This window comes from Thunnus albacares, chromosome 12 (assembly GCF_914725855.1).
Source record: "Thunnus albacares chromosome 12, fThuAlb1.1, whole genome shotgun sequence".
NCBI lineage: Eukaryota > Metazoa > Chordata > Actinopteri > Scombriformes > Scombridae > Thunnus > Thunnus albacares.
This window is the reverse complement of record NC_058117.1, coordinates 22974893-22994573: the sequence shown is the minus strand read 5'-3', so window position 1 is coordinate 22994573 and position 19681 is coordinate 22974893. Positions and strand designations below refer to the sequence as shown.

At 38.2% G+C, this 19681-nt stretch overlaps 1 protein-coding gene across 1 annotated transcript; it reads left to right on the top strand.

The window, feature by feature from the left end:
* The first annotated feature begins 1671 nt into the window (after positions 1–1671).
* vapal (VAMP (vesicle-associated membrane protein)-associated protein A, like) lies at positions 1672–16656 on the top strand. The gene is made up of 6 exons (XM_044368570.1): positions 1672–1889; positions 8411–8563; positions 10651–10754; positions 11642–11722; positions 14414–14593; positions 15695–16656. The coding sequence occupies exons 1-6, from the start codon at positions 1832–1834 to the stop codon at positions 15854–15856; spliced, it is 738 nt and encodes a 245-aa protein (XP_044224505.1). The 5' UTR covers positions 1672–1831; the 3' UTR covers positions 15857–16656.
* Positions 16657–19681: the final 3025 nt, after the last annotated feature.

Below are 19681 nucleotides of genomic sequence, written 5' to 3'. Positions count from 1 at the left end.
TCTTCTACTACTGAAAAACAGAAATCCTATTCAGGGACTTCATTATATTGTTTGCCATTTGAAACACATAAAAGATTCCAAATTGTGTATGTCATTGTGTTCATACTTTGTGAGTAGTAAATTGTTGACACTGACAGAAAGTCTGCTGCTCTTAATAGACAGTAAAATATGTGGGTCAATAATAGTTAACTGTGTGAGAGAGTGAGATAAGATTAGGACAGAAATTTACATAACTAAACACATGACTGATAAAGTGTACCACCACATTAAAATACATGTAGGTTATGGCACTGTAAATCAATTTTGGTAAATAAAGATACATTTTTCTATCTTTACTCCTGACATTTTTTTAACTTCATAAAAGTTTTGGTTCATCTTAACTATAAAATAAGAGCCTGATCAATTAATTGGCATGCAGATATTAGATTGTGACAGCTATATAAACATCGGCATATATGGCAGCTGATGCGTGACAAGATATTGCTGTCCTTAAAAACCAGAAATGAAACAGTTTTGTCATTACATAGTTTGCCCACTAGAGGGCACATAAAGGTAAAAACTATTTCATAACCCAATCTAAGGGATCCTTTAAAATGCACACTCATGTTATGTATTTACGCAAAAAGCAAATATTGGCCAACATATCATTATCTGATTTTTCAAAACTCTCAAATATCGATATTGAGATCGGTGCCACCATCGAATACAAGATGGCCTTGAGAGATTATCCTTCACTTGAAGCTTGAAAAAAATCAAATTTACATTGAAAGGGAATGCAAATAAATTTGAAAGAGTCTGGAGACCTTTTGTTACCTACTATGACAACCTATAACCCAAATAACAGACTGGGAGAGTTCCTAAGCTAATTCTTTCTCGGTTTGGAGCAACACTGTAGTTGTCCAACTAAGAGTTATTTTATAGAGAGTAAACTTTTTAACTTCGTTTTTTTTTTTTAAAACAAAAAACAAAACAAAACATAACAGTAACAACTTTTTATTTCTTTTGTTGTTCATGTCCATCTAAATGAGGTTGTATGTCTGTTATGTTATTTATGCTTGTTATATGTTATGTTACATGTCATTTTGGGAGGATGCTGGGTGGGTGGGGGATATGTTGGGGAGCAGGGGAGGGGTGGGGATTAAACTGGAACTATTTCATATGTTGATTCTGTGTTTTATAAACTGCAAATGTCCAATAAACAGAAGTTAAATATTAGATAATCATAATAATAATACAGAAAATGTAACTCTGCCAGGAGTGGTACAAATGCAAAATAGGAAATTAGGAGGAATATATAAACAAAATTACATATTTTGAAGTTCAATTGTAATGAACATGTTTACGTTCTGCACTTAGTTTTAAGGGACACTTACCTAACATAGGACAGTTCTCAAATATTAACAACATGATTTTTAGAGTAGGAGGTAATTTAAAGTGAAAACAAGGCTCACATGCTATGCAGGTATTGTGCATGACTGTGCTTGTATACAAAACAGCCCCAATTTGTTGTTCCTCTTTAAACCTCTCGATACCTCTACACCATGTAACTTATATTTAACTGGGTATGGGTCAAATCGGGACTCGACTCATTTTGTAAAGTGTTTTCAGTGTACACGCAGTATAACTACATTACTGGACCATAATCACATCAGTTGCTCAGCCACGAGGGCGCGCAACAGGGTTGTGCACTCGCGCGTTCAAGTATTTGTACCCACATGCTCGTTCTCAGAGCTCAGTCAGCGTTTGACTCAGTGGTGGCAGCAGGGGTTCGAGGATTTCCACTTGTCAGTTACTCCCCGATCCCGAAATCAAGTGCATCCCCTCAGCTAAAATGTCAAAGTTGGATCAGGTCCTCGTCCTTGACCCTCCCTCTGACCTCAGATTTAAAGGTAGGTAAACCAACAAATGCGCTGACGTGTTTGAAATGTCTTCGCGAGTAGCGGCGGAGAATTAACCTGACTGTAATGATTTCACACACTGCTCCTCAAGCGAATTTCGTTGCTAGCATGCTAGCTAGCATTCACCGCCATTTTAAGTTAGCTAGGGACAAGACGGGCCGCTATATCCTCGCACTGTAGTGACGTGGATAGCCGGCGTGGCGTGCACCTAGACGGCTTGCCGCTCATGTCCAGCTAACTGACAACACGTAGCAAAGTGGTGGAAGAATAAGGGGCAACTGCCAGTGCTTGTCACACGGATTTTAAATGAACATATAGCTTAACACACAATGCTTTCACTTTGGTAACAACATGAGCTACTCTGCTGTTGCCGCTAGTATGTTTCCTCAGGGCTCAGCCTATTCCCTGAAATTCCTACCGTATATAACCCGGAGGTTAAATGGAAGGAAATTAACTTTTTAAGCGACAAATGAAGCGTCCATCCTGACACACCTCTGGTAGATACTTTGCCATGTCAAGCTAGTAAAATGAGCAGTTGGAATCACAAACTTGGCTAACTAACCGACGTAAACTGAAACGTTAACAACCAACTGTTTTAAGTGGCTAATGTTAGTTCGGTTCTCCTAACTCTATTAATAGTTTTTTGCTCAGTAGTGGATATTAATATTGTTTTTTGCAACCCATTCACACGAAACCTAAAGAAATTCACACATTAGGTCACCGCAGATTGCTTGGCTGGCAGTGATAACATTCAATGATGTGTCAGTTAACCGTTGGCTAACAATTGCTAGGCTAGCTTGCTAATGCAAAAGTTGATAAGAGCTATAACGCCATGTACATTGTTAGCTGCTACTCCAACAACAAGCTGTCTTGTTTTTAAACAATGCAGACCTGTCAGCCTTGTTTTGTTACATCAACCACTACATGTCGTTTAAGCATGTGACATTGGTATGATTCCAACTGTTGCTCTTGATTGGTTCACAATGTTTTCAAGTCTGTTTTAAAACAATAGTCAGGTGCCCAAATGAACGCTGAAACAGGCTTTTCTTGCCATTATCATTCCTCCTGTTCATACTGGCCATTTGAAGATCCTCTCATGATGCCTTTACAATGTAAGCGATGGGGGCTAAAATCCACAAAAATGTATGTAAAAGTTTATCTGAAGCTTCAGCCGTCCAAACTAGTCAAATTAAGCAGATTTCTCTTAATGTTAGTCTTTTTTGTGTCAAAGTCCCTCTTTTTGTTACTACCACTGCAGCTCAACAGAGAAACACTGTCAGAGGAAAGACAAAGAGGGAATTTTATGCAAAAAAGAAGTAAATGTGGCAGATATCCCCTTGGTATGACTAACTCAGACTGCTGAAGCCTCATATAAGCTTCAAGTAAACTTTTAAATTCATTTTTGCACAAAATGACTGTCTACACACTGTGGATTTTGGCCCCCATGAGTTCCATTGAAAGCGCATTTGAAGGGAATCTTTTAATATCCAGTATGAACAGGAGGGATGATAACAGCGAGGAAAACCTCTTTCACTGTTCATATGAACACCTGACTGCTGTTTTAAGACAGACTTGAGAAATTGTGAACCTATCCTTTTAAGTGATCATTTCACGTGATCAAGGTGACAGTAAAACTGTATTGTGCTGATGTTAGTAGAAATTTTAATGTAGCTTAGCTAGTCTCCCAAGGTCATGATATTGTAAAACAATGAAGAGAGATTTCTTTCCCCCACAGCAGTTGAACTATTCTCTTTTCATGACCAGTATTCATTTTGACCCAGAATTCTCTGCATTTCTGTTATTTGTCCCAGTTACTAAGGCAGACATTATTGCTGACAAGGCAGTGTTTTATTGTTGCTGAACTTAAGACTCTTTGTCTGTTGTCTTGCTGATCTTACGAGGCTGATTGTCAGATAGGAGTAGGTATGAGTGGATACTGATTGTAGCCTGGACTTGACAGGATTGTTAAAAAGGTCACCAGTTCAAATACCAGACCTACGTGATAGCTTTGGGTGGGGTTTAGTCATTGAGATACTTTGGTGATGAGGTGTCTCTTGTGAAACTGAGAGAATCATTCAGATTCATTCCCTTGAGATCCGATACCTGGTGACTACACAGACTGGGGACAAGCAGGAAAGACCCATGTTGACCCTAAATCCATAATCATTCTCTATACGGTATTAAACTGATCAACGTTTTATTTCAAACCAGATAAACTGTTTTTTCTGCTGCTGTTTGGCCTGTGACTGCATCATCAGGTGCAAGACTTGTGGTGGTGAATGGAGCCTTCTTGTGAAATACACTCGGTTTTTGTAAGCATGCCAGTAAAGGAAACTGCATATGGATAAGGCTGAAGATCAATGAAAACTCTTTGATCATACTTGCATTTAGTTTGTGCAACATGCTACTGGTGCTTTAACAGTCACCTTAGTGGAGAGGCTGACAACAGAGGCCTGGCTGCACTGGTCAGCCCAGTCAGTTTGTTTTGGATACATAAAGGTTTTTAAAAATAGGGCCAAAGTTAAACCCAAATACATAAATGAATGTTTGTCCTTCAGTTGACCTTTTTAAATGATATCGACAGTGAGTGTGATGGCAGAGACATGATCCATCATAATCTGATCACGAAACTCCTCATTTACTTGATTACGAAATCTTGCTCTAATTAGACTTATTCTGATCACTGATCAGTCATATGATTTACATTTTCCCTCACAAGATTAAACATTTAGCCTTTGCATACTGGAATGGATGCAAAGTTATGACAGGTGAGGTTGATATTGAAAATCATTAATTGACAATTCAAACACCTGTTCTTTACCACTAAGGACGAAACATACATTCTAAGGCACAAAGAAAAACATCCCAATGGCTGCGTCTTTAACCCATACCAATGTCTTAATATGAAATGTAAATCTTAATGCAAAACAGTTGCAAATAAAATGGTATATCTTCTTAGTAGAAGGATAACTAGCAAGCTGACTGTGAGTTTGGTTGTTGCCTCTTGGCAAAGACTCAGTCATTACCACCAGGAACATGAAATGAAGCGTATAATTGATCTGATCTAATATAAACCACTAAAACGACAGAGATGATCACTCAGGAAAGAATTCTGTATTTTAGGAAGAACACTAATGAAAATGAAGCGGTTCCTGTTCTGTTTTTAAGAAGCAATACGAGGAGAAGGAAGATGACCACAGCTCCTTTACTGTCACAGAGACGGAGCTAAATTGGTCTGCGTATATCTGAGAGCTGGTCTGTTTTAGAGCCTCTGCTGGGATTCCTCCAGCAAGCTAGAGGGGGCAGCCCTCCTTTCCTTGGCTGGTATTTTTAGAATAGGACTGGCCTGGGGGACCCTAACTCAGCATACATGCAACGAGATGAGAGAGACGCTGCTAACGCTGCTTAAGCAAAGGTGGCATCTCTGAGTTAGGCAATGGATGCAGGCTGTGTGGGTGTGTATCTGATGCGCACAACTGCTTTCCAGTGTTATATCCATTTCAGTCTTGATTTTAGTAATGTTCACAGTACAAAACACACTTTATTTAACCCAACCTTAAATTCCTATTTGCAGGGGGAAATTACTCAGTTGTCTTGTATGTCTTTCTTGAGTCTGACAAAAGAGGCTTTGATAAATATTTTGAGTCTGGATTCACTTGTTTAGTCTCTGTCACTGAAAGGGAAGAAGCTATTCGTCATAATATGGTATCTATGATTCATTTGACAAAAGCATCAGGTTTGTGTTTGTCCCGTCAGGACAGCTCCATGTTTCAGGCAAGTCCAAAACCAGCAAGAATGGTTGACATGCTTAGACTTTGACAGGCTCTACTGATCATGCCATGGACCTTTGATCTGTGCCATTATATCATATTTACTTGTCTTCATTTCTCATTGATTCAAAATATCCTAAACATCATAATTTCAACTTAAGAAACCCTGTGCTTAAACTCTCATTACTGTGCTGAGTCACCCATTGATTTACTATACATCAACAAGATATGCTGGTTACTTTTCACCTCTGTTTAAATAGGGGTGGGATGATACATGTGACCTTGACAAACAACATTACTTTGTCACATTGCCACAAGTTTATATGAAATCACAGTAAGTGAGGAAGAACCTCATATGTCCTATCACTGGCTTAATAGTAGCTATACAAGAAAGAACAAACATGTTTGAAGCAGAGATAGTGCATAGAAATATCAGATGTTGCAATGTAGACACAGCGCCATTAACAAGGTTTTTCAGGTTTGTAGGAATGTCTTTGTGACACACCTGTGTTGAGAACAACGCCCTAGTCCTCACCGTAACTCTTTCGCTTGGTGGAGCCGCTCCAATCTGGTCATGCATTGCCTCTTATCTCTCTGAGAACTGGGTGTGAAGGAGGGCTGAATGTTGGCTTTGTCAACAAGCTTAAGAAAGTAAGGAAAGAGAGTAGATATATTGTACATGAATTGAATTTATTTGACAGTTTTCACATGGTTCTGTTTTTTACCTTTAAAATACAAAGTAGTCACACTGTTAATCAGATGATCCTCAGAAAAAAAGTCATAAGTGTTAAAACATCCAACTAGCCCTTTATGGCAAGGCACAAGAAACAGTTTATTTTGAATGAAGGTACTTTCAGCTCAAAATGGAAAATCAAATAAGTATTTGCAGTTCTAACATGGAAGCATAAAGTCCCTGGCAGGCATCAGGGATAAAAATGTTTTGAGAATTTGTGCACACAAATTTAACAATGACTTCTTGTTTTGCATCCAGTAGAGCTGGGTTTTTAAAGATAATGCCACGGTGTGTTGAACAGCCAGAGAAGACCCTCATATCTTGATCCAACATCAAAATAAGAGTATTAACCCTAATAACCAAATGACTGGATCCTCTGAAAGATGTTATCCATGAAGGTGTGCACTTCAAAGGACCTGAAAGTGGGGATGAACCTGTACAACCTCCCCAAAATGAGATGATCTAGCCTCGCAGAGAGTGAAACAAATCTAGTTTGGTAACTCAAAATGAAAAATTTCCAACTTTATCATCAATGTTGCCTTCAAAAGGGCCGACAAGTGCAAATACCTATGGTTCTATGAAACACTACCTTTATATTACAAGTTGTGACATTAAACCTAAACATGAGATGAACAACTGGCAAAGTAGTGCAGCAGGTGAAATCTGTCGACCTCATGGATAGCATCCATCGTATGATGTCAGCTAACTATGAATCATGAGACCTTTTTTTTTCCCTAGACTCCCAGGCTAATTGTGCTGATCGAGTTTGGGGTACCCCTGACTTGGCGTCCAGTTGTGTTTTCGACATGACATGGTTCATCAAAGCTAGATGGTGCTGACCCTGGTTAAGGACCTAATTTGATGCAAGCTCTGTCACAAGATTTAGAGCTAACTATTGATCTGCTGATATATGACTTGAGTGTAGCAGCATCCTAATTTCTAATATGAACATGGGACATTTATATGAAATTAGCTGTCTGGGGGGAAAAAAAACTTAATTGATTCAGGTGATTTGGCCCATCTTTTCTGCAGGCATATGCAGTGAGTACGGGAAGTTCTGGAGATCTTGAGAAATGTCTCATGCTAAACTTTGCATTTGTAGGTAGTAGTACGTCTCCGGCATGGATGCATAATTAATGAAATATTTAGAGATGCAGTTTTGAAATTGCAAATGGCAACAGTTTATAAGGAGGATGCAGAACCTAAAAACTCTTATAATTGAGTTGGAAGTCTAACCAAGCAAATCATAGGTATTCACATATTTTTAAACACAAGAAAACATTTGTTTGAGTATTTCGAGTCATACTTTCGAGTACTTCGTGCAAGAATAATGGTAGTATGTCAGTGTTTTATTGCCTACTGCATCTTCATCAGTCCTGTTTCTAGAAGCCAAAGAAATCTCTATTCAATTAGTCCTCTTAGTCATGTAGGCCTAATTGAGTTGCAGCCTGACAGTATTTTTCAAGTAATCTTTTTAGAGTTTTTTTTTAACCTGGCATCAAGATACTGCAGGCCTATCCCTGCTCTGAGGATGAGGTGCAACTTTAAATATTGAATTTCCTCCGTTTAGCAACTCTGTAGACATGCCAGATATTTACTTTGCGTTATCTGGTATTTCAAATTCAGCAAATTCGCTGGAAATTTGTTTCCCTTGCAATTTCATGCAGCAGCAGATCATTTTAATTTTGTAATGGTTCCACCTTTATCCCTGTTCTGGTTCCACTTATATTCTGGCACAGAATTTGCTACCAGAAAAATGTTCTTCAGATAGTTAATCATGATAAAGACATGGATTCTAAAGCGAAGGACTACACTGCTTTGTATATTTTTAGAGCAATGTAACTGTAAAAAATATGTTGTTATATGTGTATGTAAATATATTTTATTTTTCATTTTCTCTTGCGGTTGTGCTGTGCTGGTTTGCTCACAGCAAGAGTGTAGAGGTTCAGTGTATTCAGAAAAAAATACAGAAAAGATAATTCATATGTGCTTGTCACTCTGTCCATCAGGTCCTTTCACAGATGTCGTCACCACCAGCCTCAAATTGAAGAACCCTTCTGACAAAAGAGTGTGTTTCAAAGTGAAGACGACAGCGCCGCGCCGGTACTGTGTACGGCCAAACAGCGGCGTCATCGATCCGGGAGCAACTGTCAGCATCTCTGGTGGGTTTTTTTTAATTCACTTTTTTCCCTTTTAAGTTTAGTGAACAAGGCTATGAACTGGGTCAAAGCTAAGGTGTTAAAACACCAAACTGATTTGTGGAAACACGGTTTTTACCCAAAAGCGTCTTCACTGTCTACATGTCATTGTGGCCCAGTAGAGTAGCAGATCAGATCATCACAACAGAAACTGAGCTGTACACCAGTCGTACAGTAGGGCTTAAACCACCACTCCATCAGTGAACATTTTAAACATTCACAAACTTTCCTTTTTTCATTTAAATTGCACAGTATATCCACCTGATGGTCAGCTGAGTACTGCAAGGGAATTATGGCTTCCAATATTTTAACATAACTAATATTAATTTCTGTAACCAAAGGCTAAGAAAACAAAAACATAAGACTTTAAGCAAAACAAATGAGGCACTTTTGATTGGAGGGTCACTGGCTGCATTTCCATGAACACCAGTAATCAAGTCCTAATGCAATGAAGGCCATAAGGTGAGAAAAATAGAGTCCTGCTGTCTAACTTTGTTAATGTGAATCTACTTATATCCAGAATACCTGTAATTACAGCAAGAGATGCATAGTACTACAATTTTTGGCAGTATTACCAAGGGACGTTTGAGTCATGTGAATACCTAAATGCAAAATCACCGTGTTGATTCAGCTGATAAGGCTCCACCAGAACAAATAGTGCAGGACACACCACAAAAACTACAGGTTACAGTGTCCTATGTTGGACTGTCAGGTTGGGGTGTCAGGTTTTAGTTTAAATAAAACTGTTGCATGTTAAATGTAGCATAAAAAAGCAGTATTAATGGAACAGGCCTAAAAGGAACCCATGGAAACATTTGATTGATGTGCATGTTTCTTGTGTTTCATGTTTTCTTTCTGCTTTACACAGTCAAACTAGCCTCAATCTGGCTAATCTAATGTAATTTGGTCAGTTGGTATGTATATATGTAATGTTTCAGGTTACTGAAGTGTTTTGCTTGTTTTAAAATGGTGATTCTTGATAGTTTCCTCCAGTGGTTGTGGTCAGCTTGAATTGCTATCTGTTAGTTACAATATACTTCACTGATAATATTTTCACAGTGGGGAAAAATGGTATCAAAATGTCTTTCGAAATTCCCAAACCACTACTGTAAGATAATCCAATTCTTCTCTGCTTTGTATGTTTTTAAATATTTGTTCATGAGTTGATTGACAGAAGATTAATCGGCAACTATTTTGATCATTGATTAATGGTTTCAGTCATTTTTCAAGCAAAAATGCCCATCATTCTCTTGTTTCTGCTCATCAATTGTGATGATTTGCTGCTTCTCTCTGTTTTACATAATTACAAACTGAATATCTTTAGGTTTTATACTGTTGGTCGAAGAAAACAAGCATTTGAAGACGTCATGTTGGGCTCTGAGTAATTGTGATGGACATTTTTTCACCTTTTTTTTTTTTTTGACATTTTACACATTAAAGACGAATTGATGATGAAAATAATTGTTAGTTGCATCCCATAAATATTTAAATCTTTGTCAGAAAATGGTTAAATACACCGCTTCCATTTGGTGCTTGTGTTGTGATTGAATAGCTGCTTTGAAAACATTTAGTAAATGACTTTAATTCAAGCTCAATACAGCCTCCCATCACGGCTACACGGGGGGAGATTATTTGATACTATTAAAAAAAATTTGAATGGATTATCACTTTAATTGGACAATGATGTTGGCAATTTATATTTGCTAAATTACATTTGGAAAATAAACAATATCCTCCTTAAATTGGTTGAGAGACTGTAGAAATAACCAATTAAAGAAAAGGACAACAAGATGACAATAAGGCTTCAGTCTTCAACCTTCAGTGTGAATTGAACTTAAAGTTGCCATATTACATGAGGAAGATATTGATGTTTCATCACTGAAGTTTACATCCTTCCTCAAATAAATGCAAATTAGATTTTGAACATGGGTTGTGTGTCGTCCTCCTGGAATTGAACACTGAGGTTTATTATGTTGAATGTTAAGTGTTTTTTCTATGTAGACATGTGCCTTTGCTCAAGTGTTATAACACTGTTCATCTTTTATTCACAGTCATGCTACAGCCCTTTGACTATGACCCCAATGAGAAAAGTAAACACAAATTCATGGTGCAGACGATTTTTGCCCCGCCAAATGTTTCTGACATGGACTCATTGGTGAGTGATTATTTTATTTTATTCATTTTTTTTAAATTGCCTTTTGGACTTTTCATAAATATGTTTCCAAAACATATGTACCAAAACACATTGTACCTCCCACTTTTCATTTCAGTTAGTTGCCGAGTTGCTAATTGAAAACCTGTAATCTTTGATTTTTGATGGTACAAGTGTTCCACCACTCATTGTTCATTTTTGTATCTTTCCTGACATTAAAAAAATTGGAAAAAAAAACAACAGAATTTTTACTCTTGGATGAGGCCATTATGGCAGAACATAAAACAAACTGGGATGTAGCCTCCAGTTGTCCACCAGAGAGCAGCAAAGGCTCAGTCAGTCAGTACAAGCACCTACCCTGTAGTCGTGTTCATGAACTGGCTTGTCTTGAATGAGAGGCAAAATCCAGGAAGTGTAGTGGAACAAAGGTCTGACTGGTCCAGTTAAGTAAACTGGAAACTAATAAGGTTACAGATTTATCAGACACATTTGTTCCATTGCATTGCTCAACCTCAATGTAATTCTGTGTAATGCATTTGACTTTTGACATTGGTTATTCCTTTTATTCAGCCATAAAGCAGTTCTTTGTTGTTAAGGGTAGTTCTGTCATTGAATATATACAATCACAAAACAAATGTTTTAAAGTTTGGGAGTTTGAAAGTAGTCATTCTAAAAATACAGACCTAAAATAAATGAAAGAAATTGCACATGATGTACGTGTTAGAGGTTTTTTAGCTGTACATGTTTCTATATAATATCCAAAGATTGAAGGCTGCATTGCATGTGAATTGTATGGAATAGGTTGACGTGTGTGTGTGTGTGTGTGGATAGAATCCAGCTGCTAGCAGTTTAGGTTGATGAATAACATGCCCATTTTTCATCTCCGCCAGTGGAAAGATGCAAAACCCGATGATCTCATGGATTCCAAACTGAGATGTGTCTTCGAGCTGCCTTCTGAAAACGATAAAGTGGTAAGAGGCGCTGCTGTACATTAAAAACAGCTTATTTCCACATAATTTGAATCATAACCTGAAATATCATTTTGTCGATAAAGGACTTGTGTTGAAAATTTCCAGAATACTGTAGCTTTCCATTGAAAGAAAAATCCACTGCTGTAATGTCAACTTAGCAGAAAATGAGGTACCAATGGAAAAACTGGCCAAGGCGCCCTGTCCCAGGAAAAAAAAAGTAAAAAAATCATAGCTACCTCAGTTTTTCTTATTCCCTTTGCTTACTCACTATACTTCATGAATCATTCAGCTGTTGCCCTCCCAAGCTGCACCTGAAATAATTGTTTTATGCTTTATACGACAGTAATTTAAATGGATAAAAATAAATTTTGGGTGCCAAGATGTGGTACAAATAGTGTAGTAGAACTCCTCAGAAAAATATGGACCTGTGTGTTTTGCTGTTACATGACACATAGCTGCTGGAGTAAAGATTGTTGTGAAATGTACAAGCAACACTGACATTCTTGAGCATAATTGAAAATACTGTATGATATGTAAATGTTTCATTATTGGATGCATGATTTTTTCGCATGCATCTTATTGTTGCGGAGCACATAAACCACAGTCGGTTGGTGCCTTTTGCACTGCATTTAACGTCGCCTATGCCGCCTACGTCAAGCTCAAGTACCCCGGCGTGAATAGCAAGTGCAGCTGCTGTGAAACTTTTTCAAGGTGAGCAAAGAACTAGAAAGGTGTAAGTACAGAGTAAACAGTTGGAATGATGTGGTTGTCAAGTAGCTGGTTGTTCCAACCACTACTGATTATGGTAGATAACAGTGTTGCCAATGTTGAACTAGCTAAGACTAGTTCACAGTTCATACTATATGGAAATTATAGAAGTTTAAGTAGTTTACCACAACTGCTTAAGACCCCAATGAAGAACATGGAGCTGAATGTGGCTCAAGTGTTGTATTGGACTACATTGTGTAAAAATGTGTTTCCAAAACAACACCTTCACTAACTGGCCTCAAAAACTGTCATAGAGTTGATCCAACACTCCTCTGATGGTGTCAACAAAAAACTAAATGTGAAGATATGATTTCTTGCACTTGTATCCCAGCGAACACTGAAGGCCCGTTTAAGTGAGGTATCAGTATAATCAGGATTTGGATAATGACTGTTGCTGGACAGCTCAGCAGGCTGTCACAGTTCAGGTGAAAATGCCACCAGGGCCAGCCAGAGTTAGCTTACGTTAAGCAGATACAGTGTGGATGTGTAAACAACTGAGTCAGCACGATATCTTATCTCTGCTTTGGCACGTGTAGCACGCATGTAATGTGCAACATGGTAAGTATGTAACTTTCTAGGAGGAAAATGTAGCGAAGGATGTAATACTATAGTACAGAGACGCATGTTTGGGAGCAGCATTTTTGTACTTTGGTAAGAGGCTGGATAACAAACCTCAATACTTTTTTAGTACGAATAAAATTAAATGTGTCTAAAACGATCAAAAATTGTCAAGTACTCAAAGCTGGTGACAATTACGGCAAAGTTCTTGGCCACCAGGAATTCTTAAAAACAGGTAGTACCTGAAAGGCATCAAATGCCTGCTCAGATTTGTAATCTAGTTTACCTCGTCTTTGATCAGATAATTCTTGTTTTTTTAAATTTTTTTACCAATAACATTTTACCACCTTGAGACAAAGTTCTTGTAGGTTTGCTCATGTTTTAGACAACATTTAACATTTGAGAACTATATAAAAAAACAAAACAAAGAACTTGTAGTAAAACATGTTTGTATCCCTCAAATTAAGGTATGAAAATAAGTATTGTTTTGGTATTGCTACAGAAAATAGGGTGCTGTATTGGTACAATTCATGAAAATGTTCAAAATATACCCAACCCTATGTTTAAATGGTTTAAGTAAAATACAGTTAAGTGCAGATGATGGAAGTGCAGTGAGACAGGACCGGGGGGAGAGAGGGGGGTTTCTAGAAAAGACTTAAGTTAAAGTGTCTTTGAACAGAGGTGCTCATGTGATTAAGTGACACACCTCTTCCTTGAAGACAGACTTTGTCAGTGGGGAATGTGGTTGCTTCTCCTATAGTCTCATAGATTTATGACATCTGATGTTAGCTGTAGCAGTAATATACAGAAAGATTGTCTCTCACGGTTTATATAATTCTTTGTAAAGATGTCAGTATCTGTATAAATATGATTTTTATATGATAAATTTAGTACAATATCTAATCCAACCAGATATATTAAAGGTTTGAATATCATGATTGTTTTATGATGTATACCTCATATTGTCCATGGTAGCATATAATTTAGTCCAAAAATCACTTGAGCCTCGATGGGCTTCTTTATAAATGCTTGACTTGGATTGTTGCGCAGGGATTATAACATCATATCCTGTGTATTGATTGTCACACTTCAACTACAATACAGTAGTTGTATATCCATAATGCAGGCCTCTATTTCCTCATGCCGTCATGATGTTGTCTCTCCCACAAAACAAAGCCACATCAAACATGACTTTTGGAGAGGATGCATTTCCTCCCCGGTCTCTTTGATCTGACACTGTGTGAGCTTCTGGGCCCCGAACAAGGCTGCCTTTCTCTGGCGCAGACTTGCGTCTAGAGGTTAACCTCGCTGCTACTGGCCCAGGGCATGCTGAATTTCACTTCTCCCCCTCTCCTTGTCGGGCAGAATGACGTGGAGGCGACCAAAGCAGCCCCCGTGATGAACTCTGCAAAGGCCGACTCATCAGCAGCCACAGTGCCTGCCACTGCCTCACTGGATGATACAGAGATGAAGAAGGTGCTGGAGAAGTGCAAGAGGCTGCAAACTGAGATGAACAAGCTGGCTGAGGAGAACCGGCAATTAAAGGTTAGATGTGTTGAGTAATGAAAGTAAGAATATCACTGGTACACTATTCTCTAAGTTCAGAGAGGATTTGCCTCATTTACACCTGGTGTTAACATGCAATTTATCTGGATAGACATCTGATCACAGGCCTTGTATTTATCTTAAATACATATACTGTATTAAATACACAACTTGCATTTTAATGGATCTCAATATGCAAATTTGATATGCATTCAATAAACATGGCCTGTGTATGGAAGGTGAGGGTCATGAGACAGACAGACAGACATAGCTGGAGGCAACCATAAGCTGCTTTTTGAGTTTTCCCTCATGATAAGAATCTCATTACTTACACTGTAATCAGAGCCAGTGGAGAATTTTGTAAACATTAGTGCTAGTTTGGTTACCCCTGTTGGTCACATGACTCATGTAGTTGTCCGTCAAGAATCTTCCAAAGCGCCTTGCTGTATGGAGTCATTTTTGCTTTGCACTCAGACCAGTTTTAGCCACAGGCCTCTCATTTATTTGGGGGCAGTGAACGCAGGAGGCTCTGATCTTTTTCGCCAGATGACCCTGCATATTTTTGCCAATCAGGCTCAAGTTCTGCTGCAGTGGAACCTGATGTCATCCGGCAAGGCGCTGCATTGGGCAGCCTGCGTTAGGCACATGCAAGCACACATTCCTGGTGGGATTACTTTGTAACGTAACCGGAGTATTTTTACTGTTGACCTCACAAACAACACAATAAAGATAAAACAGTTGCAGCTGTGATAACTTTCCAGAGTGTAAAATCCGGACTCAGAGTATTATAAACTGCTGTGCAGTATTTTGGCAGCTGATAAGCCTAAATTTGTGGATTTGTTACTTAAGCAGGAGTTCCTGGATCATATTTCATGTCTCATCGGTACATGAAGCAGGTCGCATGTTCAGACCAGGTGTAAATGGGGTCTTTATGTGACCTCATTGACTTTACAATTACAGTTAATGGCAGCCAAATCAGTTTAGGCCAAATGTGTTAACTTTGATCTAATGAGTGCTTGTAAATCTGTCTTGTATTGCACTGATCTGTTTTCTGCTCTGCTGCGACACGGTACACCCTTCATTCGTCTTCCTCTTTTACAGGACGATGGTGTTAGAATGAGAAAGGTACCCCGCTCAGACCACGTGACATCAAACTCAACCAGCCTCCTCGGCCGAGAAGCCGGCGCCGCCTCCCTGCCCTCCCTCCTCGTCGTCATAGCAGCCATCTTCATCGGTTTCTTCCTAGGGAAGTTCATCTTGTAGACTGGGAGATGCATGCCAGCCGTATCCCCCGCCCCGGCTCCGGAATAAAAAAGGCCTGGAAAAACCGAGAAGTCTTTCTGTTGACTTTGCCATATCATTGGTAGTGTGGCCTACAGTGAACACATCTGTACAGCATCATTCGAAGGCGTCGCCTTTTTACAATCTCACACGGTTAGTACACACAGAGAGCTGAGAAAGAAAGGCGACAAAAAAAGTGATTGCTCCCTTTTTGGTTTTCTGTTTTTGATGGCTGGATTATACAGGTAATGTGGCGGGACAATGAAAGTTGTATTCTATCAGTCAACATGGAAGATGCACCTAAAGTGAACCATGGGCAAGAGGCAGTCAAAAGATTAGATTTTTTTTTTCTCTCTCTCTCTGTTGTTTTTAATAGGAATTGAATGGAATGTTAGGTGTCTTGTAAATGTTGTTTTAAATCCTTTTAATCAAAAAAGGAAAGAACTTCCATCAAAAGACCTTGCTACCTGTTGCTGGATTGCCTCTGAAGTAAATTTGTTCAGTTTGTAATTTCTACTTCTTGTCTTGGAATGTTCAGGTCCAGCTGGGGATATAGGTGCCTCCTTCTTGTACATTTCTGTCCTTTTCCTGACAACACCAATGCAGACTTTATATTATTATTATTATTATTATTATTATTATTATTGTTAATAATAATATTATACTACAGATCGTATATTCCTTCTGAGGCAAATATTGACTGAAATAAGGTCTCCATTCTTAAAATCCTGTCCCATGGTATTAAGCGTTGAAGAAATAAAAACGAAAAAATGTGGTTTTGATACCCGTCTTTTCCTGTGTCTCTCTTGAATGAAACACCCTCAAATATTCATCATTTCATGCCATTAAAGTGAGCATACTGCTTTTGCGCGCCAAGGTTTCCATCAGTATCTGCGCCAACATTTCGGATGGGGATACTTTTTTTTTCATTGAAGTCTTTACAAAGTTCTTAGTACAAGGACAAAGTAGAATATATGAGCTAACCATGTGCTTTAAATACACTGACATTTCAGTTAATGTCATTATTTTTAGTTTTAGTTGCCAAGAGTCACAAAACTCAGCTTGACTTCTGCTCTGTTATGAGCTTGAAATTAAGTGCATCCTCTAAAGGTTTTAGTGTAAAGTCATGCTAGCAGTTATAGTTGCTATTTTGTATTTCATTTCATTGGGAGTATTATAAACTGCAAAAATAAGAGCAGATTTTTACATAAGACTGACGAGGTGAAGGTTTAGATGTAATTCACTTTCTACATTCAGTTCACATTGTAATGAGTTGGTGCTTAAAACAGGGGCTGTCACTCAGTATTAAGGAGGTAGTTACCACAAAGTTAATTTGGTACATTCTGGATGAGAAAGTCTGCAGTGGTCATTTATCCTTAATCGTTACTCATGTCAGCCTGATGGGCAAAGTACAGAACTTTCTTCACAAGATGCTTATTTTCCCCCCCAAAAGCACAGCCTGCAATTATTTTATTAAAGTGTAAAGTAATATGATTCATACTGACTCCTGGAGGACTGGGTAGTGTGGGAAATCACTGGATGTTTTCTACTTGGCTGTAGAGAGAGGGAGAATAACATGTTATATGCTATACTAACTATATGGTGATGCATGTAAAAAAAAAAGAAATATAGGCGGATATTTACCACAGATTTATTGGTATCGGTGTAGATGTTGACCGAAGTATTAAGAAACTGTGTCTCTGTCACTGGATGTGGCGTGCCCACCGCTGAACATCAAGTTAATTTTTCAACTGTAAAATGTCTCATTCAGTGAATATATTTGTCACCTCCAAACTTCCAAAGTTAATCACCAAATTTAAAGGAAGCTTATTAATGATGTTTGTCGTGTTTGTTAAAAAACGTTCATTTTATATATATGTATATATATAGTTATCGTATTTTTAAAAAATATTACAAATACAACATAAGTCCTCTATTGGCTGCACTTTGGCAGAAAACATTTTCGGGACAGGCATGTTAATGAAGCACAGCAAAAGAAAATAAAGGCCTACCACACTTTTTACATATTCTTATTGAAGGTACTTTAATATATAACCGAGCAGACATATTTCTGTTACGTCACTTTAAAGTATTCTGTGTAGGGCTGCAACCAACAGTTATTTTTATTATCAATTAATATGTCGATTATTTTCTCGGATTAGTGGTTTGGTCTATAAAATGTCGATCACCATTTTCCCAAAGCCCAGGGTACAACCTAAAACGTCTTGTTTAGTCCCAACCAACAGTCCGCAACCCAAAGATATTCAGTTTCCGATCATAGAGGACTAAAGACACCAGAAAATATTCACATGTAGGAACCAGAGAATTTTGTTTTTTTTCTTAAATGACCCAAAACGCAGCTGCGGTGGAGTTGGATATAAATGGAAAAATGTAAAGTTTTGGTGTCAGACTGTCGGTAGCAGAGATTCTTAATGGCATCATCATGCATCAGAAATCATTTATCTCTAACTCTACCCACAAACTCACTTCACACTCGCCTAACGTTTGCACACTAAAACTTAAATTTATTTAAATGTTTTGCTTGCTTTTCAGTTTGTGATTTGATCTTTTTGATTTGATCTACCTGGGTTACCTGCACGGCTGTTTATTTTTCCTATTTTGTCCCTGTGCAAATACTGAAATATGGAAATAAATATAATACGAGAAGCAGATTTCAATTTATCCACTGACCGTAGCCTTAATTGTCACTCTCCATGAACAACAAAACATTTTTGCGTATTCTTTGCAGGATTTCAAAAGTGTATCAGGAAGTTAAAAGTAGATGTGGCTGCTTGGTGGGAAAAAAAAGCATGTATACTCAAAAAATAAATTATAACTCCTTGGTTTTCATTGAACATCTCAGAATCATCATATCAAACAGCGTTAACGATATATGACGGTGGATTTTGCCTCCAGCTGCTCCTGTAAAGCATAACACTGGTTGTACTTGGCAGCTTCCATATGTAACTCCCTCCTCATACATCTACTCCCCCGTTCCATAAAAAAGGCGTTTTAAATGTTCTCATGGTCACTATAAAACCTCATAAAGGGATTAACAAAAATGTTCCCTGCTGGATTCTCCATGTACAAAATACAAAAAATCTGTCACACTGATGTAACCCATCCATGAGAACAGAGAAGTTGCTTATCAGATCAACACTGAAGAGTATCAAACCTTTAATCTCATACATGTATCCAGTTACAAAGACATTTCTTGGGGCCTAATACAGGTTCTTTATTCTGGGTACACTGAACAAGATTCTGCACCATCAATGATAGTTAACTGCCCATAAGGAATTACTGTACAGTCACTTTGTTTTTAATGACAGAAATGCAGTATGCTGTGTTGGTCTGTTAGTCCTTTTTTGTCCTGTTGAACACAGTTTATGTATGCTGGTAGCATGCTGGTAAGATCCACACAGGTACTGGTCCACTGTCCACACGCCGCTGGCAGTGACGACATCCCAGAGACGTTCACAATCAAGGTTACAATGGAGAACTGACGAGTGCTAATACTGCACCACACCTGAGGACCTTGATGCCATTGGAGGTATTTGGAATTTATACCACAGTTATGTTAAAAAAAAAGAAGCACCTGGAGGAGCAAAGAGCATTTATCTATTCTTATGTCATTTCACAGATTTCCTGCTGAAAGATGTACTGGAGCTCGACCTTATGGACGGGTAAGACGTGGCCTATGCAGTGCTTAAGCAAAGCAGAATTTCATACTAAATACACAGATGTTCAGTTATTCATGTGAGAAGTCTACGTTACTTTTGAGCACAGAAGTACATTAAAGGACCAGTG